The sequence below is a fragment of the Diplodia seriata genome (genome assembly GCF_021436955.1).
Source record: "Diplodia seriata strain FDS-637 chromosome Unknown scaffold_5, whole genome shotgun sequence".
Taxonomy (NCBI): Eukaryota; Fungi; Ascomycota; class Dothideomycetes; order Botryosphaeriales; family Botryosphaeriaceae; genus Diplodia; species Diplodia seriata.
This window is the reverse complement of record NW_027117312.1, coordinates 2,096,355-2,119,734: the sequence shown is the minus strand read 5'-3', so window position 1 is coordinate 2,119,734 and position 23,380 is coordinate 2,096,355. Positions and strand designations below refer to the sequence as shown.

Sequence of the window (23,380 nt, the reverse complement as noted above, 5' to 3'; positions counted from 1 at the left end):
AGAATGTAGTCCCCTAGAGTTCGAAACCATCACCACTCTTCCTATATAGTAGACGCCGTGGATTGTGCCGGGGATACGCCATCTAGACAGATAGAATGGTGCGTCGTAGTCGGTTATGTCTGCGGTAGGCTTTCTTCGTACCGGAGACCCTTCATCTTCTGGTAGCTCTTCATCTTTTGGTAGCTCTTTATCTTCTGGTAGCTCTTCATCTTCTGGCTGCTCTGTCTCTTCTGGTAGCTCTTTATCTTCTGGCTGCTCTGTCTCTTCTGGCTGCTCTGTCTCTTCTGACTGCTCTTTATCTTCTGGCTGCTCTGCCTCTTCTAACTGCTCTGCCTCTTCTGACTGCTCAGCCTCTTCTGACTGCGCCGTGATGTCTAATAGCGTAGGAAACGGAGTCGCTGTAGTTCCGATCGTTCGAGTCGGCAGGCCAGGTAGCAGGTCGTCGATAAACGTATTCTTAGTCCGCGGGAAAAAGTCTATCAGTGACGGATCGGTCGGAAGGAGTTCCTTCATCACGTCAATGGTGAGGTTAAAGGCATTGAACCTTTGGTTCCACTGAATAAGCGAAATGATTAACTTCGGCTAAGAGATCCCTGCTTTAAGGAGATGAAAGATTTGAGTGACATTGACGCCGTCTGTTAATGTCGAGGGACAGTGCTGAGAAAGCCAGGAAGGAAGAGCCCTTACGAGAAGCTCTCTACTTCGGGTATATCTCGAATGAAGTCTTCGCTTATTACTAAATGTCCCTATAGAACTCGCCTCGTGATGGCATCGGAGACTACCGGAATTTTAGGCCACGAGCCCTTAGATATGCATTCGAGAATGCCGAAATCGAAGTTAGAATGGTTTAAAGACCCACCCGCAAACTAACGGCCTGATACACTAGGTTCTCGCGGTGACTGGCCGCCTGCGTCGGATTCGAATTTAAAAGACACAGGCTGTCTCATACAGTGGATAAGGTAACGATAGAAGGAGGATCCGCTATAGCATCTCTTACGATTTATATTGGCGGAGTAAGACTCGAAGATAATGTGGGTAGGATTCGAGTAGGCGGCGTTGCCACATCGATGAGATACCTTAGTCGTATGCTAATGGCTTGCATTCTTTGCTTAAAGAGCGTTGAAGATATGCGCAAGGCGTATCATAGGGATGTTGTTCGTTAAGTGTGCACAAATACTGTTGTCCGAAAGGGTATAAGAGTACGAAGGGATCGATACTCTTCGCTGTGTGTCTTGATTCAACCAGCAGTAGGTCTTCTCGAGTTTCAACTCGGAAACATTTAAAAAGATCTCGCGGAAAGCGTGCATCTTTCTGTGAAGCCATCAAGATAACGAGTTGGCGGTGTATTTTCCAGCCTCTAGAGTATCCTTCATCCACTTGATGTCGATAGCCCCCGTCGCCAGCTCTGATAGATGAGAAATCTTTATTACTTTGTTTGATTCTACTCTATCCACCCACTGGCTCACGGATGAAGATAGATAGAAAGCCGCAATGACGTATCGTTCACCAACGTGCCAGTGGTAGAGAGACATTGGCCGTCTTTTAATGATCTTCCAGATGTTACCTGCAGCTGAATCATTGTGCATGTCTGTACTTATTCGCTCTTCGTCGAATGTTGCTCCCTTATCGTGATCGCCAACTCCAACGTCTTTACCCATTCACCCATCATCGGCGTTTTCTCCTTCGTAAGGTATCGGATGATCGTTAGGGTCTTCATGGCGAGAAGAGGAGCGAGAACGTAAGGCGTGTCGATGACCGCCGTCGCGTCGAGATGAGCGGTCGTCACGGCGTCGAGAAGACCGGGAAGAGGACACGTCTCGTCGATCTTCATGGTGGTAAGGTGAACGCGAGCGAGAACGTAAGGTATGTCGATGACCGCCGTCGCGTCGAGATGAGCGGTCGTCACGGCGTCGAGAAGACCGAGAAGAAGACACGTCTCGTCGATCTTCACGGTGGTAACGGAAACGAGAAGCAGACGGGTCCCGTCGGCTATCGTCGCGTCGAGATGAGCGGTCGTCACGGCGTCGGGAAGACCTGGAACGAGACAAGTATCGACGATTATCCGCCCGACGATCTTCACGGTGGTAACGGAAACGAGAAGCAGACGGGTCCCGTCGGCTATCGTCGCGTCGAGATGAGCGGTCGTCACGGCGTCGGGAAGACCTGGAACGAGACAAGTATCGACGATTATCCGCCCGACGATCTTCACGGTGGTAACGAGAACGAGAACCAGACGGGTCCCGTCGGCTGTCGTCGCGTCGATATGAGCGGTCGTCACGGCGTCGGGAAGACCGGGAAGGAGACGTATCCCAACGATTGTCATAACGCCGAGGTAAGGGATTACCTGGATACGTTGTTAGCGCTCTCTTCGCGTGGACTGGAGAGTTTCGCACTTGTCCGACGGCCTTGACCACCTGACTGCCCGAACCATAAGTGTCGTAGGCCTGTCTTATTCGGTGGTGGGCCTCCCGCCCGAACGTCCCTAGGCGCCATCTGTGCCAGATTATAAGATGATCATTGAAACGTGAAGAGCTGTGGTGGTGGGCCTCCCGCCCGAGCGTCTCTGTGTGCCATCCGTGCCAGATTATAAGATGATCATTGAAACGTGAAGAGCTGTAGGTCTATGGATGGGTTGTTAGAACGCTGGAGTAAACGCGCCTGCTCGGGAGGAAGCCGCGACGTGCGTGGAAGGAAAGAGCCCCAGATAACACCACCATGAGAAGCCGCGACGTGCGTGCAAGGAAGAAGCCTCACATAACACCTTCGTAATCGACAATAGAGCTGTAACATGCGTAAAAGAAAAGAGCCCCGGTGGAACATATGCGGAAGAGGTCACGATAGAGAGCCAGCGCCCCAGAGCCAGCGCCCCAGAGCCAGCGCCCCAGAGCCAGCGCCCCAGAGCCAGCGCCCCAGAGCCAGCGCCCCAGAGCCAGCGCCCCAGAGCCAGTGTCCCAGAGCCAGTGTCCCAGAGCCAGCGCCCCAGAGCCAGCGCCCCAGAGCCAGTGTCCCAGAGCCAGTGTCCCAGAGCCAGCGCCCTAGAGCCAGTGTCCCAGAGCCAGCGTCCCATCACCAGCGTCCCAGCACCAGCGCCCCATCACCAGCGTCCCAGAGCTGGAGTGGTATCGTTGCAGGATTGAATGAGAGCCTCTGCGTGGTGTCGGTGTCGGTGTCGGTGCAGGATTGAATGAGAGCCTCTGCGTGGTGTCGGTGTCGGTGTCGGTGCAGGATTGAATGAGAGCCTCTGCGTGGTGTCGGTGTCGGTATCGGTGCAGGATTGAACGAGACTCTCTGCGTGGTGTCGGTGTCGGTGTCGGTGCAGGATTGAATGAGAGCCTCTGCGTGGAGTCGGTATCGGTGCAGGATTGAACGAGACTCTCTGCGTGGTGTCGGTGTCGGTGTCGGTGCAGGATTGAATGAGAGCCTCTGCGTGGAGTCGGTATCGGTGTCGGTGCAGGATTGAATGAGAGCCTCTGCGTGGTGTCGGTGTCGGTGTCGGTGCAGGATTGAATGAGAGCCTCTGCGTGGTGTCGGTATCGGTGCAGGATTGAACGAGACCCTCTGCGTGGTGGTGCAGGATTGAATGAGAGCCTCTGCGTGGTGTCGGTGTCGGTGCAGGATTGAACGAGATCCTCTGCGTGGTGGTGCAGGATTAAATGAGAGACTCTGCGTGGTGTTGGTGAGGTTGCGCGATATTCTGTATGTGGGGGTAACGGCTAAATTCCGGCCCGGATGTGTTAGCAACCCCATCACGCCGCGCGAACGTCGTTCCTAATGCGCAACGCATGACCGCATCGCCGCCCCACCCTAGCGCGCGTTAGGCTCTAGAAAAAGAGTCTGTGCTTTGATTGGGCAAGCTTCGGTTCGTACGCCATGTCTCAACTAGCTCCCCAGAAGAAGAGAAGTGAGACGCGTGTAACGGTTGCCCGCCGACCTAAGGAGTTTGGAATCGAGGCAACACCATCTTGAAGAATTTCTACGCACAAAAGAGGAGTGGCAAACCACCAACAAAGGCGCTCCAGATTTCACCGCACCACAGAATGAGCGCATCAAGATGGAAATTGCCCGCAACGCCTTTCGAGAGTTCCGCGCGGAAATCAAACCTGGACAGGACGAGAACAACTCCGAGGCAGCCACTACAATGATGCGTTTGTTGAGAGACATGAAGAACAAAGACGACGCTGTGCCTGTCAAGCAACCTAAGATTCCGCAGTCGGTGTCCCGAGAGGATGCTCACGCGAACTCTACTTCTCAGCAATCTTTTGGTCTATCCTCACACCATCTCTTCAGCCCGATCTGGATGATATGGTAGTTCGGGTTTCTACACTTGACATGTCTGCCGTTGTTGAAGTCTGGTCTCTCCACAGAAATGGCCCATCACCAATCCGCACATCCTCCGACCTGTCGTTCCCATTGTCAAGAAGTTTGACAACGGCGACGAATTCAATTTATCTTATCACTCGCCCCAGAAAAAGCAGACGCGTGTCCATGACTCGACCACCTTACAAGTGGCCATTGCCCGCACCAGAAATGCATACGTCTGGGAGCTTCGGTTGACTTTGGAGATCATTGATCGTGAGTCCCATTAGGAACTCTACATGCTATTCACTCGCTGACATTTTAGTAGCTGCTGTTGCTGTTCCAGCCGCTCGTCGCGAGCGGCAACACAAGCGGTCGAGGTCTGTCGGTGACATGGGATCCGAAACCCCCAACAAGCGTCAACAGGTGGCATAAAGGTATGATGAAGTTTGCTGTTCTTTATATGGCGATATGGTGGTAACGCGAGCTAGTCTCGTGTGGTATGCACGAATTTCAAAACACTTCTCCATCTTACCTTCTGGCCACTTTGTTCTGATTGTTGTTCAAAACTCACCACTAGCCCAGGGCCGATGGCCCAGCGACGGGCTGGTGGCCCCGGGATGGTGGCCCAGCGATGGGATGATAGCCCAGGGCCGATGGCCCAGCGACGGGCTGGTGGCCCCGGGATGATGGCCCAGGGCCGATGGCCCAGCGACGGGCTGGTGGCCCCGGGATGGTGGCCCAGCGATGGGATGATAGCCCAGGGCCGATGGCCCAGCGACGGGCTGGTGGCCCCGGGATGATGGCCCAGGGCCGATGGCCCAGCGACGGGCTGGTGGCCCCGGGATGGTGGCCCAGCGATGGGATGATAGCCCAGGGCCGATGGCCCAGCGACGGGCTGGTGGCCCCGGGATGATGGCCCAGGGCCGATGGCCCAGCGACGGGCTGGTGGCCCCGGGATGGTGGCCCAGCGATGGGATGATGGCCCCGGGCTGGTGGCCCCGGGATGATGGCCCAGGGCCGATGGCCCAGCGACGGGCTGGTGGCCCCGGGATGGTGGCCCAGCAATGGGATGGTGGCCCCGGGATGATGGCCCAGCGACGGGCCAATGTCAGATCTTCTTCGGGCGCGCTTCAGATCTTCTACCACTCGCGACTATCTTCCAACCCAGCTCACCCGCCGCTCTGCACTCGTCGCCCTCCAACACAAGCGCTTCGAAACCCAGCTCCTCTTCAACACCATCCGTCGGCGCCCTCCAGCTTCGCTACCCGCCATCCAACAAGAGCGCCGCGCAACCCAACTCACCCGCCGCTCTTCAATCGTCCTCCTCCAACTTCGCTACCCGCAACCCAACTCACCCGCCGCTCTTCAATCGTCCTCCTCCAACTTCGCTACCCGCCATCCAACAAGAGCGCCGCGCAACCCAACTCACCCGCCGCCCTTCGATCGTCGTCCTCCAACTTCGCTCCAACATAAGCGCCGCGCAACTCAGCTTACCCGCCGCCCTTCAATCGTCCTCCTCCAACTTCGCTACCCGCCCTCCAACAAGAGCGCCGCGCAACCCAGTTCACCTACGTCTGTTCACCCGCTATCTGTTATGGGGACAGACCAAGATCGGCTCAACTCCTTCATCATCTATGTCGACGAGACCACCGCGTTTGTCGCTCCTCTCCTACACCGCAAGGCTCAAGGACTAGATGGATGCGAGGTAACGCACGTTACAAACCTTTCTTTCGCACGGCTACGCTACGTCGTCGCCCAGCTTGCACCGCATCTCGAACGGATCGTTTCGTTCACATGGGAGGACGAGAGGTACGGCATAACGCAGACTATCGAGGATGATGACGATCTGTGGGCAGCGTTTGCTATTGCTTGCCGTACTGGAAACAGCGACATTGTGATCTCGCCCGGCGCCATTGACGATCCCATTGAGAGAGTCAGGGACACCCTGGTAGACCTTGAGGTTGACAATACCGCCATCCAAGAGCCCAGCGAAAAGTCCGTCGAAGAGGATCTGGATTTGAACGCCAATGAAGACGGACAAGATGAAGAAGATCTGAGTGATAGGCAAACGGACGGGGACGCTCTCGAGGAAATAACGGAAGATCGTACAGTCGTGGAACAATGCACCATTGCGCGCACTCAAGCGTTCTCTCAATTCTTTGGCCATGAACTCAACACTAATTGGCTAAGCGGAGACCGTCAAGAGCACCGCAAAGTTAAGTTCAAGTTCCTGAACTTGCCGCTTGAACAACATCAAGCTTTTGCAGTCTTTTGGATGGCAGAGAGGCTATTTGGCGACGGAGCTTCAGGCTGTATTCTCGCTGATCAGATGGGTCTGGGGAAGACGGCAGAGGTCCTAGCCCTTTGGGTGCTACATCATCTTGTCCGTCAATCATATATGGAGGTACGAGTGGCTCGCACGGAAAAGAACAGCAACCATCTTGAAGCAGAATGTACGGACCTAGAGGCAAAGTGCCCAACCAACAACAACGGCCGTGGCTTTCAGTGTGCTTGCGAGCCTGGAAGCCTCACATGGCAGTGGGGAAAGAAGACTACGAAGCTTCCATGGCTTTTTATTGTTCCAGCTGGGATCATCCTGAAGATTGAGTCTGAGTTCCGCAAATGGGTCGACACCGATCACTTCAACCTTTTACTTGGATACCAGGTCAGCCAAAAGGGCCAGCAACAGAGCGTGCGATTCTCTACTCGCGCCAGATCACTGAACAGACTTTATTCGGAAGGAAGATCTTTCACGAACTGTGCTGTTCTCACCACCTTCCACTCTTTCAAAACACAGGTGGAGACCCCATTGGTTAATGCTGGGCTTAGCGTCGAGGATCAGAAGAGGCTCTGGGGCATTGTGGTAGTGGACGAGTTTCACGAACATAATGCCGCAGAGCTTGGCCCAGCCAAGATCGTTAAAGGCTTGGAGTTTAACTACCAGGCGCTGATTCTGATGTCGGGCACGCCGTACAAGAACAACAAGGGTTCCATTAAGGCCTGGTTTCGTCTTCTACTACGTCCAGATCACGGCGGCGCTTGCACACTTGAAGAAATCAGCCAAGCATGTGATGAATATGATCGTATCTTCAAGGGGATGCTAAGTTCCGACAAGGACGATAAAGTCGCCGACTCAGACTTTACACCCGCTCATCTCGTTCACGCTGCAGGCGTCCTGACAAGCAAAACCAAGCCCTACATTATTCGTCGGGTAAAAAAGACTCTCTGGTTCGGTCATCCATGCTGTAACGTACCGGTACCGATAGCTCACGATGTCTCCTTACCGGAACCGAAGGCGGCCCGCCGCATGATCAATGAGCATATGAGACTTTTGTTCGACCAGGTTCAAGCCGATTATCAAGAAAGTGTCAGAAGATGGGAAGCTCTTCCACCTCGACAGCGAGATAAGCAGAAGAGGCCGACCGGCGTAGCCTCCAGGGTTGTCAACGGTACTACCCGCCGCATGATTCAAGACGGGTTATTTCCTACTTTAAGCCGGTTGGAGGCTGATGGTAAGATCGACTATGAGGACGAAGATCATCCCGCCAGCCCGCGTACCATCGGCTACATTCGGCGCAAAGGTTGGGATAGAAACATCGAGGCGTCTCCATACCACAAACACATCACCAAGATCATCGAGCATAGCGTTAAGATCGAGCAGCTTCAAAAGGTTGTGAACGGCTTGAAAACCTATCCAGACTCTAACGTACCGGATAAGCTTGTGGTGGTTCTGTTCGACCCATTCAGCTCTTTTCTTGTGTACATTGTAAGATTTCGATCTCTCTTCATTCCGAAGAGGCATACATCGCTAACGAGAAACAGTACATGATGACGTTGAACCTCAAAGGAGAGCTCGTATGGCTCGATGGCGCTATGAATACTGGCGAGAAACAAAAGCGGATTAATTCTTTCAACTCTAAAGATGGCTGCCGCTTTCTGATAACGGCGGCGGATATTATCGCCCGTGGAGTTGATCTACACTGGTGGTGCAGGACATGCGTGGTGTTGGATCCCTGCGCACAGCCGGCGCAGCAGGAGCAGCTGCTCCATCGCTTCGCCAGAGAGGGTCGAGCGGTCCAGGCAGATGTTTGGAGGTACAGACTTCAGACGCCTTTGGAGGAGAAGATCTTTCTGAAGATGAGACACCAGGAAGATGCAGTCACTAAGGAAATAACGATCGATGAGATGAAGAAACTCTTTGGATATGAGCCAGAAGAAGAATAGGAATCTGCATAGGTTAATTCTGCTGCGATGGGGGAAAAAAGGCCGTGGCTTCGTAGCAATTAATGGAAGAAATTGTGATAGTGAGAAGACCTTCGTGTTCATGGTAAGTAACCCAGCTGCCCAGTGCCAGTGGCCTAGCGCCAGTGGCCCAGTGTCGATGGCCCAGTGCCAGTGGCCCAGTGTTGATGGCCCAGTGTCGATGGCCCAGTGTCGTTGGCCCGGTGTCGATGGCCCGGTGTCGATGGCCCAGTGTCGATGGCCCGGTGTCGATGGCCCAGTGTCGATGGCCCAGTGTCGATGGCCCAGTGTCGATGGCCCAGTGTCGATGGCCCAGTGTCGATGGCCCAGTGTCGATGGCCCAGTGTCGATGGCCCAGTGTCGATGGCCCAGTGTTGATGGCCCAGTGTCGTTGGCCCAGTGTCGATGGCCCAGTGCCAGTGGGCCAGTGCCAGTGGCCCAGTGCGTTAGGAAGGAATATGATACAGTCAGTCGTATTACAGTCACTACCGTTGAAGTGGCCATTTCTGCAAGATACTCTCATTTAACCTTAGCGAGATGTTTTCACCTAACCTCAGCGAGATACTTCCACCTAACCCCAGCGAGATACTTCCACTTGAACCCAGCGAGATACTTCCACTTGAACCCAGCGAGATACTTCCACTTGAACCCAGCGAGATACTTCCACTTGAACCCAGCGAGATACTTCCACTTGAACCCAGCGAGATACTTCCACTTGAACCCAGCGAGATGGTACAGAAATTTGAGATGTTACTTAGGAGGTATAAGTAGCGTGCGTGAGGGTTCCATAGTCGACTTTTTGAGGAGGACGAATTGGACTATAGGAATGCGGCCTACCCGAACCTGTGGACAGTCGCGAGCCATATGGACGACCATGGGTCCCTTTTTCGAGTTCCTTTTGTTATTTCGGGGAACCATGACACGTCTTCTTGAGATCGGGACGTCGGGTAAGTCATCAGTTGCGGCCCCACACCCGTAGCCACATTCATATACATTGCCGTGCGTGTGCTTGATAAGTCGACCGTCATACTTCCTGGTTTCTTCGCCAGGGATAACACAACTGGAAATCCAGTCATAGCGTGATTTGCCTGGGCGGAGAGTAGGCAGATATTGGAGATCCTGCAAATCATTCGCGTCCAGGCGGCAGATGACGATGCAATTGCCGTCTAGGCCATTAGTACTAGAGAAGGTGACCAATCGATCACGCACCCTTGGGCAATCGTCTGAAGACATGTGACGTATCATGTCGGCCTTGTTCATGGTGTTCCGGACGTGACGCCGACGAGCTTTAGGAACATCCTGGAAATCATGGCTTGATAGGCCACATCCATGGCCACATTCGACGGCACACTGGCCCTCTCCGGGCAACGTAGAACACATTCCACTAGACTTTGGAACCATCACTACTCTTCCTGTATAGTAGACGCCGTGGATTGTGCCGGGGATACGCCATCTAGACATATAATATGGTGCGTCGAAATCGGTTATGTCTGCGGTAGGCTTTCTTCGTACCGGAGACCCTTCATCTTCTGGTAGCTCCTCATCTTCTGACTGCCCAGCCTCTTCTGACTGCCCAGCCTCTTCTGACTGCCCAGCCTCTTCTGACTGCCCAGCCTCTTCTGACTGCTCAGCCTCTTCTGACTGCTCAGCCTCTTCTGACTGCTCAGCCTCTTCTGACTGCGCCGTGATGTCTAATAGCGTAGGAAACGGAGTCGCTGTAGTTCCGATCGTTCGAGTCGGCAGGCCAGGTAGCAGGTCGTCGATAAACGTATTGTCAGTCCGCGGGAAAAAGTCTATCAGTGACGGATCGGTCGGAAGAAGTTCCTTCATCACGTCAATGGTGAGGTTAAAGGCATTGAACCTTTGGTTCCATCGAATAAGCGAAATGATTAACTTCGACCAAGAGATCCCTGCTTCAAGGAGATTGAAGATTTGAGTGACATTAACGCCGTCTGTTAATGTCGAGGGACAGTGCTGAGAAAGCCAGGAAGGAATAGCCTTTGCGATCCGCCATTTAGATTCATTGAGAAGAGTCGTAGTCCCAGATTCGGGTGTATCTCGAATGAAGTCCTCGTTTAATGTTAGATGTCCCCACAGAACTCGCCTCGTGATGGCATCGGAGACTACCGGGGGAAGCTCAGGCCACGAGCCCTTAGATATGCATTCGAGAATGGCGAAATCGAAGTCGGGGTGGTTTAAAGACCCACTCGCAAACCAGCGGCCTGATACACCAGGTTCCCGCGGTGACTGGCCGCCTGCGTCGGATTCGAATTCAAAAGATACAGGCTGTCTCATACAGTGTAGGAGATGAAGACAGGGGAAGGATCCGCTATGGCATTTCTTACGATTTTCATTGGCGCAGTGAGACTCAAGGATGACGTGGGCAGGATTCGCGCAGGCGCCGTTGCCACATCGATGAGATACCTCGGTCGTATGCTGATGGCCGGCTCTGGTGGTATGTCCAGCGAGAATGGTTCTCAAATGCTCTGCATCCTTTGCTAGAACGGCGTTGAGGATGTGCGCAAGGCGTACTATACGGATTTGGGTCGTTGGGTGTACACACAAACTGTTGTCTGGAAGGCTGTGAGAATACGAAGGGATCGCCAAACTTTTCTGTATGTGTGAATTCAACCAGCAGTGGGTCTCCTCGAGGTTCAGCTTGGAAACTTCTGAAAAGATCTCGCGGATGACGTGCATCTTTTTCTCGAGCCACCAAGATATCGCGACTGAAAAGATCGACGAGTCGGGGGTGCATTTTTCAGCCTCCAGAGTCTCCTTCACCCACTTGAAGTCGATAGTCCCCGTCGCCAACTCTGATGGACGAGGAATCTGCCACCGCTTTGCGGCTTTCTGTCTATCTTCATCCGTGAACGGCCGCCGGTGGGTGGGTGGAGTAGGGTTAAACAATGGCGTATCGTGTATTAACGCGCCAGTGGTAGAGAGACATTGGGCCCGTCTTTCAATGATCTTCCAGATGTTACCTGCAGCTGAATCATTGTCCATGTCTGTATTCATCCTCTCTTCGTCGAAGGTTTGTCCAACGTCGTAATTGCCAACACCAACGTCTTCACCCATCCACCCATCATCGGCGTCTCCTTCGTAAGATATCGGATGATCGTTGGGGTGTTCATGGCGAGAAGAGGAGCGAGAACGTAAGGTATGTCGATGACCGCCGTCGCGTCGAGATGAGCGGTCGTCACGGCGTCGAGAAGACCGGGAAGAGGACACGTCTCGTCGATCTTCATGGTGGTAAGGTGAACGCGAGCGAGAACGTAAGGTATGTCGATGACCGCCGTCGCGTCGAGATGAGCGGTCGTCACGGCGTCGAGAAGACCGGGAAGAGGACACGTCTCGTCGATCTTCATGGTGGTAAGGTGAACGCGAGCGAGAACGTAAGGTATGTCGATGACCGCCGTCGCGTCGAGATGAGCGGTCGTCACGGCGTCGAGAAGACCGGGAAGAGGACACGTCTCGTCGATCTTCATGGTGGTAAGGTGAACGCGAGCGAGAACGTAAGGTATGTCGATGACCGCCGTCGCGTCGAGATGAGCGGTCGTCACGGCGTCGAGAAGACCGGGAAGAGGACACGTCTCGTCGATCTTCACGGTGGTAACGGAAACGAGAAGCAGACGGGTCCCGTCGGCTATCGTCGCGTCGAGATGAGCGGTCGTCACGGCGTCGAGAAGACCGGGAAGAAGACACGTCTCGTCGATCTTCACGGTGGTAACGGAAACGAGAAGCAGACGGGTCCCGTCGGCTATCGTCGCGTCGAGATGAGCGGTCGTCACGGCGTCGAGAAGACCGGGAAGAAGACACGTCTCGTCGATCTTCACGGTGGTAACGGAAACGAGAAGCAGACGGGTCCCGTCGGCTATCGTCGCGTCGAGATGAGCGGTCGTCACGGCGTCGGGAAGACCTGGAACGAGACAAGTATCGACGATTATCCGCCCGACGATCTTCACGGTGGTAACGAGAACGAGAACCAGACGGGTCCCGTCGGCTGTCGTCGCGTCGATATGAGCGGTCGTCACGGCGTCGGGAAGACCTGGAACGAGACAAGTATCGACGATTATCCGCCCGACGATCTTCACGGTGGTAACGAGAACGAGAAGCAGACGGGTCCCGTCGGCTGTCGTCGCGTCGATATGAGCGGTCGTCACGGCGTCGGGAAGACCTGGAACGAGACAAGTATCGACGATTATCCGCCCGACGATCTTCACGGTGGTAACGAGAACGAGAAGCAGACGGGTCCCGTCGGCTGTCGTCGCGTCGATATGAGCGGTCGTCACGGCGTCGGGAAGACCGGGAAGGAGACGTATCCCAACGATTGTCATAACGCCGAGGTAAGGGATTACCTGGATACGTTGTTAGCGCTCTCTTCGCGTGGACTGGAGAGTTTCGCACTTGTCCGACGGCCTTGACCACCTGACTGCCCGAACCATAAATGTCGCAGGCCTGTCTTATTCGGTGGTGGGCCTCCCGCCCGAACGTCCCTGGGCGCCATCCTTGCCGGACTGTGAGATGGTCGTTGAAATGTGAAGAGCTGTAGGTCTATGGATGGGTTGTTAGAACGCTGGAGTAAACGCGCCTGCTCGGGAGGAAGCCGCGACGTGCGTGGAAGGAAAGAGCCCCAGATAACACCACCATGAGAAGCCGCGACGTGCGTGCAAGGAAGAAGCCTCACATAACACCTTCGTAATCGACAATAGAGCTGTAACATGCGTAAAAGAAAAGAGCCCCGGTGGAACATATGCGGAAGAGGTCACGATAGAGAGCCAGCGCCCCAGAGCCAGCGCCCCAGAGCCAGCGCCCCAGAGCCAGCGCCCCAGAGCCAGCGCCCCAGAGCCAGCGTCCCAGAGCCAGCGCCCCAGAGCCAGCGTCCCAGAGCCAGCGCCCCAGAGCCAGCGTCCCAGAGCCAGTGCCCCAGAGCCAGTGCCCCAGAGCCAGCGCCCCAGAGCCAGTGTCCCAGAGCCAGCGCCCCAGAGCCAGTGTCCCAGAGCCAGCGCCCCAGAGCCAGTGTCCCAGAGCCAGCGCCCCAGAGCCAGTGTCCCAGAGCCAGCGCCCCAGAGCCAGTGTCCCAGAGCCAGCGCCCCAGAGCCAGTGTCCCAGAGCCAGCGCCCCAGAGCCAGCGCCCCAGAGCTGGAGTGGTATCGTTGCAGGATTGAATGAGAGTCTGGCAATCAGCGCAGGCCAGTAATGGCAAGTCCAACGTTAAGCTCACCTGTGGCACCGTTGCCAATATCACGTGACTCGCCGCGACCGACGAGTTCGCGCCGTTCAGCGGGCGCCATCGCCAACGTCTTCCCGCGATGCGCATCTACGATCTGTGCAGGACCGTGGGACCGAGGCGACCCGGCTACAGCGCGCTAGCCGAGAGCCCGTGCAAGGGCCTCGCTGGGGACTTCCTCCCTTTGATGTTAACACCAGCAACTCGACCGATGAGCCCACAAATCCCACGCTGACCATGGCGCGAGATCAGCCGATGCCGGCCAGCTTTTCCATCCAGCCCAGAGCTCCGACCTGCCTGCGCCCCACCACCGCGACTCAGGCGTCGGCGGGAGCGTGGCGGCTGCGCAGGAATAGCTGTGCGTCGTGTCAAAGTCGTCCTGCTCATGCCATGTCGAGTGACGCGCCCGTCCGCACCCGCCGCGCTGCTGAGGCTTCGTCGAACGCGCGACCATTTCGTCATGGCGGACCCTGGTCGCTCTGCTCGTACAAAAGGCTGCACCCGCCGCACTCCTCAGTCAGCCACCAACAATTCACATCCCATCACAACAAACACCATCCATTGCCATCACCATGAGCGGCGCAACCACTCCTCTGCCTTCCGGCGTGAGCACCCCGGACATCCGCACCCGGGAGCTCAAGCAGCCCATCGATGTGGCTGAGGTCAGTCCGACTCCTGCCCCAAGCTCCCCGCTCTAGCTCACCAGCCACAGTACCTCTTCCGCCGTCTGCACCAGGTCGGCGTCCGCTCTGTCCACGGTCTTCCCGGCGACTACAACCTGGTTGCCCTCGACTACCTGCCCAAGTGCGACCTGAACTGGGTTGGCAACTGCAACGAGCTCAATGCTGGTATGTGCCGCCTGCCCCGCCTCGGCCGCTCGACCCCGCGCTAACCCTTCCGCAGGCTACGCCGCCGACGGCTACGCAAGAATCAAGGGCATCTCTGCCATTGTCACCACCTTCGGTGTCGGCGAGCTTTCGGCCATCAACGCCATTGCCGGTGCCTACTCCGAATACGTTCCCATTGTCCACATCGTCGGTTACCCCACCACCTCTGCCCAGAAGAACAACCTTCTGCTGCACCACACCCTGGGCAATGGCGACTTCGACACCTTCGCCGACATGAGCCGCAAGGTCTCTTGCGCCGTGTCGATGCTCAACGACCCCCACGAGGCTGCCACCCTGATCGACGATGCCATCAAGAAGTGCTACATCCTCTCGCGCCCCGTCTACATTGCTCTGCCCTCCGACATGGTCACCAAGAAGATCGAGGGTGAGCGCCTGAACACTCCCCTGAACCTCGAGTTCTCTCCCAACCACGAGGAGAAGGAGGACTACGTTGTCGACGTTGTCCTCAAGTACCTCCAGGCCGCCCAGAACCCTGTCATCCTCGTTGATGCTTGCGCCATCAGGCACAGGGCTCTGGACGAGACCGACGCCTTCATCAGGAAGTCTGGCATCCCCACGTTCGTCGCTCCCATGGGTAAGAGCGCTGTGAACGAGACCCTCCCCAACTACGGTGGTGTCTACGCTGGTGACGGCTCCAACGCCGGTGTTAGCGAGCGCATCGACGCTGCCGATCTCATCATCAACATCGGTGCTGTCAAGTCTGACTTCAACACCACTGGCTTCACCTACCGCACCTCCCAGCTCAACACCATCGACCTCCACAGCTACGGCGCTACCGTCAAGTACTCGGAATACCCCGGTGTCCGCATGAACGGTGTCCTCACCAAGCTCACTGCCCGCCTGCCCAAGCTCAACATCCAGGGCGGCCCCGTCCCCACCAACACTGTCCCCAAGGAGGTTGCCGAGAGCTCCGACCCCACCATTACCCAGGCCTGGCTCTGGCCTCGCGTCGGCCAGTGGCTGCGTGAGAACGATATCGTCATCACCGAGACCGGTACCGCCAACTTCGGTATCTGGGAGACTCGCTTCCCCAAGGGTGTCACTGCCATCTCTCAGGTCCTCTGGGGCTCCATTGGTTATGCCACTGGCTGTCTGCAGGGTGCCGCCCTCGCCGCCAAGGAGCTTGGTCGCGAGCGCACCATCCTGTTTACTGGTGACGGTTCCTTCCAGCTGACCGCCCAGGAGGTCAGCACCATGCTCCGCAGGAACCTCAACCCCATCATCTTCGTCATCTGCAACGATGGCTACACCATTGAGCGCTGCATTCACGGTTGGGACGCCGAGTACAACGACGTCCAGAACTGGAACTACAAGGACCTGCCCGCCGCCTTCGGTGGTAAGCCTGAGCAGTTCGCCACCTACCAGGTGAAGTCCAAGGAGGAGCTCAACAAGCTCTTCGCCGACGAGGACTTCAACGTGAGCAAGAAGCTCCGCTTCGTCGAGCTTTACATGCCCCGTGATGACGCTCCTTCCGCTCTGGTCCTCACTGCTGAGGCTGCTGAGAAGCGCAACCGTTAAACATGCCCTTTCCTTGTACTATGAAAAGCGGATCACATGGGAGTTTGGTTTTATTGTTGACTTGTTCTTTCTCTTCTCCTTGTTATTCCCACTCGCATCCTCTTCCTCCGCCATGAGGTCACGATAATTTTCATGGATTTGATATAGAAGCTACCAAAGCCGGAAAATGGGTTGTAAATAGAATCTGGACATCAAATGGCATTTCGTACCTTGATATACAACTTCCAAACCTAGTGCATTGTGACCAAAACTTTGAGGAATTGCAATCAATAATTTGAGGTTCAATCGGGGCACCATTGGCCCCATCTTCTCGAGAAGATTCCAAATAATACGACAGGCAATGAGGATGCTCGATTTGCCACGAATCAAGTAGGGCTTGTACATTCCCGAAATAGAAAGATGGCATGATCATGAATCAAGCAGGAAAAAACAGATCGTCGATTTTGCTGATCATAGATAGTGGTGGGTACATAGCGCGGCATTGGATGAGACCGTCAGGATGCAGGGCCTCCAACTTCGAGCCTTCTGGCCTCTTCGGTAGGAGCACGTCGTTATCTCATCATCGCATCGCCGGTTGAGGCGGATGTTAGCGAGCGCTGACGCATCGCTTCCCGTTCTCAACCCAACGTCCCGCCACTTCCGTCCCGAACATCGGAAGCGAGTTTGGTGGGCGCGGCATCGGATTGATGCAGGAATCCACCAAAACCCTACTCCCGCGTCCCAGAAACTTTTTGGAGCTAGTTTGGGAGCTCTTTGCTGCGCTGGCGGAACGCATTGGCCCCGCACCATCGAGTCGTTGCATCTTACACAGTAGAGCTCTTGCGCTTCGAGCCTCTGTTCGTCTTTGGGAGGCAGGGTCTACTTGTGCAATAATACTCAGGCTTACCGAAAACACACCAAGTTGGAAGGGATTTAACGTACCAACTGGCCTTAAGTCTCACGCTATCATACCCAGTCATCGTCCAACGTGACCATGAGGTACACAGCATGTCTTTTAAATCGGCCTCACATCCCTCAGCACCATCTCATTGCTCCCATCTCCTCCACCGCCGGCGGCGGTCGGCCCCCGCGCTTCCGCCACCGTCGACGATGATGCACCGACGCCCATGTCCTCAAGTACAGTCCTCAGCTTGCTCACCCGCTCCTCCAGCTCCCCAATCTCCTCCTGCTGCTCGTCCACGGTCCTGTCCATGTCGCCCAGGCGCCCGCACGCCTGCCGCGCCTTCTGCAGCCGCACCTTGAGCGCGCTCGCCGCCGCCGCCAGCTGGTGTATCTCGAGCGGCTGGGCGTCGGGGTCGGTGGAGGATGCGCTGGCGCCCGCACTCGCGCCTGCACCTCCTGCGGCGGCACCTCCGGATCCTCCGCCAGCCTTCGACCCTTCCTCACCGCCTGCCGCCGTTGCTTTCCCTCCTCCCTCTTCACCTGCCTGCTGTTGCTGCGCGGCGTCTGTGGGTTTCTGGATGAGCAGTCGGTTCAGCAAGGCATGCAGGTGAGGTAGCACGTCAAAGGTCGCGGGCGGAGGGAGCGGCGGTGCCGCCGCTGCCGATGCCTGCGGCTGTTGCTGCTGAGACGACGAGAGCAACTGCGTCGCACCCTGCGAGCCTCCGGCCGGCGCGACAGATAGACCGCGGTTAGCGGGTGTTGCGGGTGTAGAGATGGACGACAACCGAGGGGTGCCTGTTGCGGCCATGATTGTCGGCGGATGCGGCACCGAGGACCTTCTTTTCGGGAAGTATAGGGTTGTATCGAAAAGTAGCTGGGGTGGTTGTGGTAGCTGGTAGGATTCCGGCGGCCGGCCCAATGGGAGCGGGGGATTCTGGTTGGTTGGCCCGGAATGAACACCTTTTGCCTAGGTGCTCGTTTGCTGCGGCGCTGCGCTCTGCTGAGCTGATGAGATGCGCGCGGCCCCGTAAGTAACGAACGATGCGCGAAAAGAACGCGCGGGCCTGGGCGGGTCGAGGCGAGCAGCAGCGTGCAGGGAACAGAGGGTGGGACGCGCCGAGGATGTATCAGCACAGGTGGGTGGAGCAGGAGCGAGTGAGCGGCCTTGAAGCGAGCGGAACAGGGCGAATGGCGGCGCCACGGGGGTGAGGCTGTCTCGGAGGGCGTGGCATGGGTGGTTGGGTGGGTGCGTTCCATCGGACGCGGCCGCGACTTTGTGACGTCGGCCCTTTCCTGGTGGCTGCAGGTGCTGCTGCCCCTCCCGCCCGCCGATGATCGCCGTGTCCGTTGAAAAGAAAACACCCCACTGCGTGATATCGAGAGACTCTCAGCACACCACACCCCCTACTATCCAAGTGTCCAAGCGCCCTAAAAAGGTTGGTCGTCCCGTCCGAATCGCCCTGCGAAGCTTTCCCGCTGACATCTCACTCCTCTCAGCTGCATTCAGCCCCATCAGAGCAAATCCAACAAAAATGGCTAAGGTTGACCAGAAGGCCGTTCTGAGTAAGTCGGACCCTTGCGGGACAACATAGTGTTCAGCCCTACTGACATAACCGTACCTTAAGTCGTCATTGACGGCTGGGGAATCGCCAGCGAGAAGTCGCCGAAGAATGGCGATGCCATCCTCGCCGCCGAGACCCCTGTCATGGACGAGTTCAAGCGCCCGGGCTCCGAGGTCACCCAGGGCTACACTGAGATTGAGGCTTCGTCGCTGGCCGTCGGCCTGCCCGAGGGTCTCATGGGCAACAGCGAGGTCGGCCACTTGAACATCGGCGCTGGCCGTGTCGTCTGGCAGGACGTCGTGCGCATCGATCAGACCATCAAGAAGGGCGAGCTGAAGGACGTTGAGAACATCCAGAAGTCGTTCGGCAGGGCCAAGAACGGCAACGGCCGCCTGCACCTCCTCGGTCTTGTCTCCGACGGCGGTGTCCACTCCCACATCAACCACCTGCTGGCGCTGCTCAAGCTCGCCAAGGAGGTCGGTGTCCCCCAGGTCTTCATCCACTTCTTCGGCGACGGCCGTGACACCGACCCCAAGTCGGGTGCCGGCCACCTCGAGCACCTCCTCAAGGAGACTAAGGAGCTTGGTCTGGGTGAGATCGCCACCGTTGTCGGCCGTTACTACGCCATGGACCGCGACAAGAGGTGGGACAGACTCGAGGTTGCCCTCAAGGGCATTGTCCAGGGCGAGGGCGAGAAGAGCGAGGACCCGCTCGCTACCGTCAAGGCCAGATACGAGGCTGGCGAGACCGACGAGTTCCTGAAGCCCATCATCGTTGGCGGTGATGAGAGGAGAATCAAGGGTAAGCACCTTTCCCCGCCTAATCTCTTACGGAGACGCGACTAACGGGAGACCAGATGACGATACCCTCTTCTTCTTCAACTACCGCTCCGACCGTGTCCGCGAGATCACCCAGCTGATGGGTGACTTCGACCGCTCTCCGCTGCCCGAGTTCCCCTACCCCAAGAACATCGCCCTCACCAACATGACCCAGTACAACCCCAAGTACACTTTCCCTGTTGCCTTCCCCCCTCAGAAGATGGGCAACGTTCTGGCCGAGTGGCTCGGCAAGCAGGGCACCCACCAGTGCCACATCGCCGAGACGGAGAAGTACGCTCACGTGACCTTCTTCTTTAACGGTGGTGTCGAGAAGCAGTTCGACAACGAGCTCCGCGACATGATTCCCTCGCCTAGGGTCGCTACCTATGACCTGCAGCCCACTATGAGCGCCATGGGTGTTGCCGAGAAGACTGCCGAGCGCATCCGGGAGGGCAAGTTCGACTTCATCATGAACAACTTCGCCCCGCCTGACATGGTCGGCCACACTGGTGTCTACGAGGCTGCCATCAAGGGTGTCACCGAGACCGATAAGGCCATCGGTGTCATCTACGAGCAGTGCAAGAAGAGCGGCTACACCCTCTTCATCACTGCCGATCACGGGTAAGATACCGTCCACTTCGAAAACCATGGATCGAAGCAATTGCTGACTGTGATACAGAAACGCCGAGGAGATGCTTAACGAGGAAGGCAAGCCCAAGACCTCGCACACCGTCAACAAGGTTCCCTTCGTCATGGCCAACGCTCCCAAGAACTACAGCCTGAAGAAGGCCGACGGTGTTCTCGGTGACGTTGCCCCCACCGTCCTCGAAGTCATGGGTCTGTCCCAGCCTGAGGAGATGACCGGCCGCAGCCTTCTCGTCAAGTCGTAAATGTCGTTCAAAGGTTAGAGAGGATATGTTGCGAATTATTGAGATGAAAGGCGTTGGAAGAAGAAAAAGCATAGTCAGAGTGGGAAGAGGCGGAGTAGACTTGCTTGTGAATTGTTGGGTGGTGCATGAAGCGGCGCGCGGGTTGTAGAGGTGTAGGTTCTTGGGTTATTTGGGAGATATTTACTTTTCTTCTTTTTATTCTCCCCTTTTTTAACGTGGATAGACGGCAGAAACGAAAGAATGATGACGCTGATGAGAAGACTGTGCTATATAAGAATTCGTTTAGTGATGTTTATCGTGTCCTTTTGGCGACGTATGTTCTTTGCATTACTTGTTGTATGCCTTGAGAATCAGCCAACATCGGTGTAGGACATTTCCTCGCCCGATAATTGACCTGGTCGATGATACCAAGTGCTTGTGATTCATTCACTTCAAAGGAAGCGCTATTTACCTAAGGAACCGCTCTGCGCGGTCTGATACACAGAATCAACCCTGTATCTTTCAAAACTAGCAGCCAAGTGGGATAGCCTTGTGACTGATGGACGTGGTGGTATGCAGGTGCAGTTCGATCTCAGATATGGCCGCCCGGCTGGCTCTACCTACAACAAGACGTCTGCTGGCATTGCGCGGCTCCAGCACATAGCCCCGCCCCTAGCCCCATATGCGCCTCCTCGACTGCGCCGTTAGCTGCTGATGATGTGCGACACCAGCATCTGCGTCGCTGAGGAAGGCTGATTCGTCGCCGCCCGCCCGCCGTTGGGTACGCCGTGGGTTCCCGGGCTCGCGGGCCCTCTCCCAGGAATCGCACGTGGTACTGGCCCGCTCAAAACGGCCGTCGCGAATCAGCGGCCTGGGCCTTCGGCGCGCCTGTACCTTGCCTCTGTCTGTGTCACCGGATTGCAGCGCCTGCATCTTGGGCATGATTTCGGGGACCATGTCTCGACTATCCGCGCCCAATCACCGCTCGCGCGGAGCTATTTATGCCTTAGCTACCCTAACCTTCCAAAGCGTTACATGCCCGGATGTTGATGTACTGCTACCGCTACTTTCCGAAACGAAACGAGCGTAGCCTTGCCGCGGAACTTTCTTGTTCCAATCCCTGCCGCCATCCCCAGCGTTACCCACCTAGACGTTGATGATTGCCTATAAAATGCGTGATCCTCCTATTGCCAGACGGCCATAATCTACCCTGCTGCATCATCAGATACCAGCATTTGACCGATATCTATTGTTAATTCGAGCTTCCTACAGGCCACAATCAACTCATTAGAGGCAACCTCGAGGACGTACGCACCTTCTCAATTTTCACGCGCATGACAAAAGTAAGATACCCATTCCCCTCAATTGTGCCCTCGGCACCTTTTCCAAGGGCTGACGACGAACGCTGCTCGTGTTCAGGGGGCCTGTGTCAAGAAACTCCTCCTTGTGACACCAAGGCCTTGCTGCTGGAGCTCCGTTCACCCTCAACTTGCTATGGAAAACGGAACAATCGATGCGGATGGACAAACACCACCGGAAGCGGGCGCCACTCCATCATGGAGTAAGGAAGCAGCCGTTTCTCTTGTTACGATGCTCCTGATGATTATCATTCCTTACGTCAGGCACCTTCTCCGAAAGCAATGTCCCACGCCCAGGCACGAGCACAGACTCAAGTCCAACTTTTCACTCTGTATGTTGATGTCTTCTCATTCCAAAGGAATATGATGTAAGATGGTTGTTGGAGAATCGAGAGGCCTCGATTGTCGTGACAGACATGTCAATCCTCAATAGCAGCTCCTAGATTTGTCTAATGCTAACTATCATCTACAAGACTGGCTTTGTAAGCTCAGCAGGGGCATACTGGGCCGAAAACGTCACCGAAACATCTTACCAAGATACGCCGACATCTCGCCAGAAGAAGAAGCTTCGCTGGCGCAACGGGCTTGGAATGGAGTTGCGCTCTTGAGTTTGAGGGGACGCGGCGAATGAGGCTTATTGTGTATCTTGATTGGAGAGTCTCTCGTTTTGTACCCAGGTTTTGAAGAAACGGAGGTCTTTCGGAATTGACCCTCCCCTGCTTCCCCACCTTTCTCAGTACCCCAGAATCCCAACATGAAAATCCATGGTGACACGCTGATAATTAAACGAACTGTACTAAGAAATTATACTCAACGCTTTCGCTACTTAAATTCCAACTCTTGTGCAGTTTGGACAGCAATCACCCCATGAAACATCTATGGGAAAGATGGCAGAGTGGGAAGAGATGGCGAGGCTAAGGAGACCGAGGAGACGCCCGGCATTCAACGTAGACCTGTGAGGTCAGCGTACGCATGAGCTGTGATTTCTCTTCTGGAAAGTTGTAAACCTCTTCTGGATGGCGGATGTCTAGGTCCGAAAGCAAAAAGGCGGACGCTGGAGAGGAAACCCTCATATATCATGATAGACAGAGAATAAGATTATATATATCAAGGCCAAGATTCAGAAGAAGAACTGACTAAAAAATAATCGCTCAAAAGTCTCCGACTGCCGGACATTGACACATCTCAGTTGCGATCACTTAACTTTGGCACTTCCATGAGCTGAGATTAAGAGTCCCGCATTCGGTTCAAAGGTTCTGCGGTCCTCCGCTGAGCTCCACAGCGCGATAGACCGGCAAAAAGGATGCTTAGAGACCCCCAAAAAGCAAAAAGACTGGACGCTGTGGGAATTGAACCCACGACCTTTCACATGTGCTTCAATGGATGATGCGAAGCGAAAATCATACCCCTAGACCAAGCGCCCTGGTCATTCGTGACATCATTTCTGTTTTCTGTGTCTATATACCGTAAAATGAAACGTTGAAAGGGTTTCGGATGGTCGTACTGGGAAGACACTGAGGAATTGACGGTGTCAGTGAAGACTATAAGCTGAGAGAGTACCACGGAAAGATTTGCAAGACACGAAAGATTAAGTTGCAATGGAGAAATTCGATTGAGCATCAATTGCGGGTATGGTGCCAAAGTGGGCCTCGATCCCCTCTGATTGGAGTTGTGACAAAGAACTTCGTGACCCAAGC

The 23,380-nt window shown here is 55.6% G+C and overlaps 5 protein-coding genes and 1 non-coding gene across 6 annotated transcripts; 5 read left to right on the top strand and 1 right to left on the bottom strand.

Moving 5' to 3' along the window:
• Window positions 1–1,829: 1,829 nt before the first annotated feature.
• On the top strand, window positions 1,830–4,586 carry SLS55_005628 (uncharacterized protein; the record flags this gene model as incomplete). The annotated part of the gene is made up of 4 exons (XM_066777074.1): window positions 1,830–1,835; window positions 1,892–2,332; window positions 4,037–4,209; window positions 4,349–4,586. The coding sequence occupies 4 exons, from the start codon at window positions 1,830–1,832 to the stop codon at window positions 4,584–4,586; spliced, it is 858 nt and encodes a 285-aa protein (XP_066632916.1).
• Window positions 4,587–5,893: 1,307 nt separating this feature from the next.
• SLS55_005627 (uncharacterized protein) lies at window positions 5,894–8,128 on the top strand (the record flags this gene model as incomplete). Its single annotated transcript, XM_066777073.1, has 2 exons — window positions 5,894–8,058; window positions 8,122–8,128. The coding sequence occupies 2 exons, from the start codon at window positions 5,894–5,896 to the stop codon at window positions 8,126–8,128; spliced, it is 2,172 nt and encodes a 723-aa protein (XP_066632915.1).
• Window positions 8,129–11,726: 3,598 nt separating this feature from the next.
• SLS55_005626 (uncharacterized protein) lies at window positions 11,727–12,962 on the top strand (the record flags this gene model as incomplete). The annotated part of the gene is made up of 1 exon (XM_066777072.1): window positions 11,727–12,962. One exon carries the CDS (start codon window positions 11,727–11,729, stop codon window positions 12,960–12,962), a length of 1,236 nt encoding a protein of 411 aa, XP_066632914.1.
• A 1,378-nt stretch (window positions 12,963–14,340) lies between these two features.
• SLS55_005625 (uncharacterized protein) lies at window positions 14,341–16,194 on the top strand (the record flags this gene model as incomplete). The annotated part of the gene is made up of 3 exons (XM_066777071.1): window positions 14,341–14,430; window positions 14,481–14,616; window positions 14,672–16,194. 3 exons carry the CDS (start codon window positions 14,341–14,343, stop codon window positions 16,192–16,194), a joined length of 1,749 nt encoding a protein of 582 aa, XP_066632913.1.
• Window positions 16,195–18,608: 2,414 nt separating this feature from the next.
• SLS55_005624 (uncharacterized protein) lies at window positions 18,609–20,346 on the top strand (the record flags this gene model as incomplete). The annotated part of the gene is made up of 4 exons (XM_066777070.1): window positions 18,609–18,639; window positions 18,702–19,439; window positions 19,495–20,077; window positions 20,136–20,346. 4 exons carry the CDS (start codon window positions 18,609–18,611, stop codon window positions 20,344–20,346), a joined length of 1,563 nt encoding a protein of 520 aa, XP_066632912.1.
• A 2,671-nt stretch (window positions 20,347–23,017) lies between these two features.
• SLS55_005623 lies at window positions 23,018–23,106 on the bottom strand. Its single transcript has one exon. It is a non-coding gene; the product is annotated as a tRNA-Ala (tRNA).
• Between the last annotated feature and the right edge of the window lie 274 nt (window positions 23,107–23,380).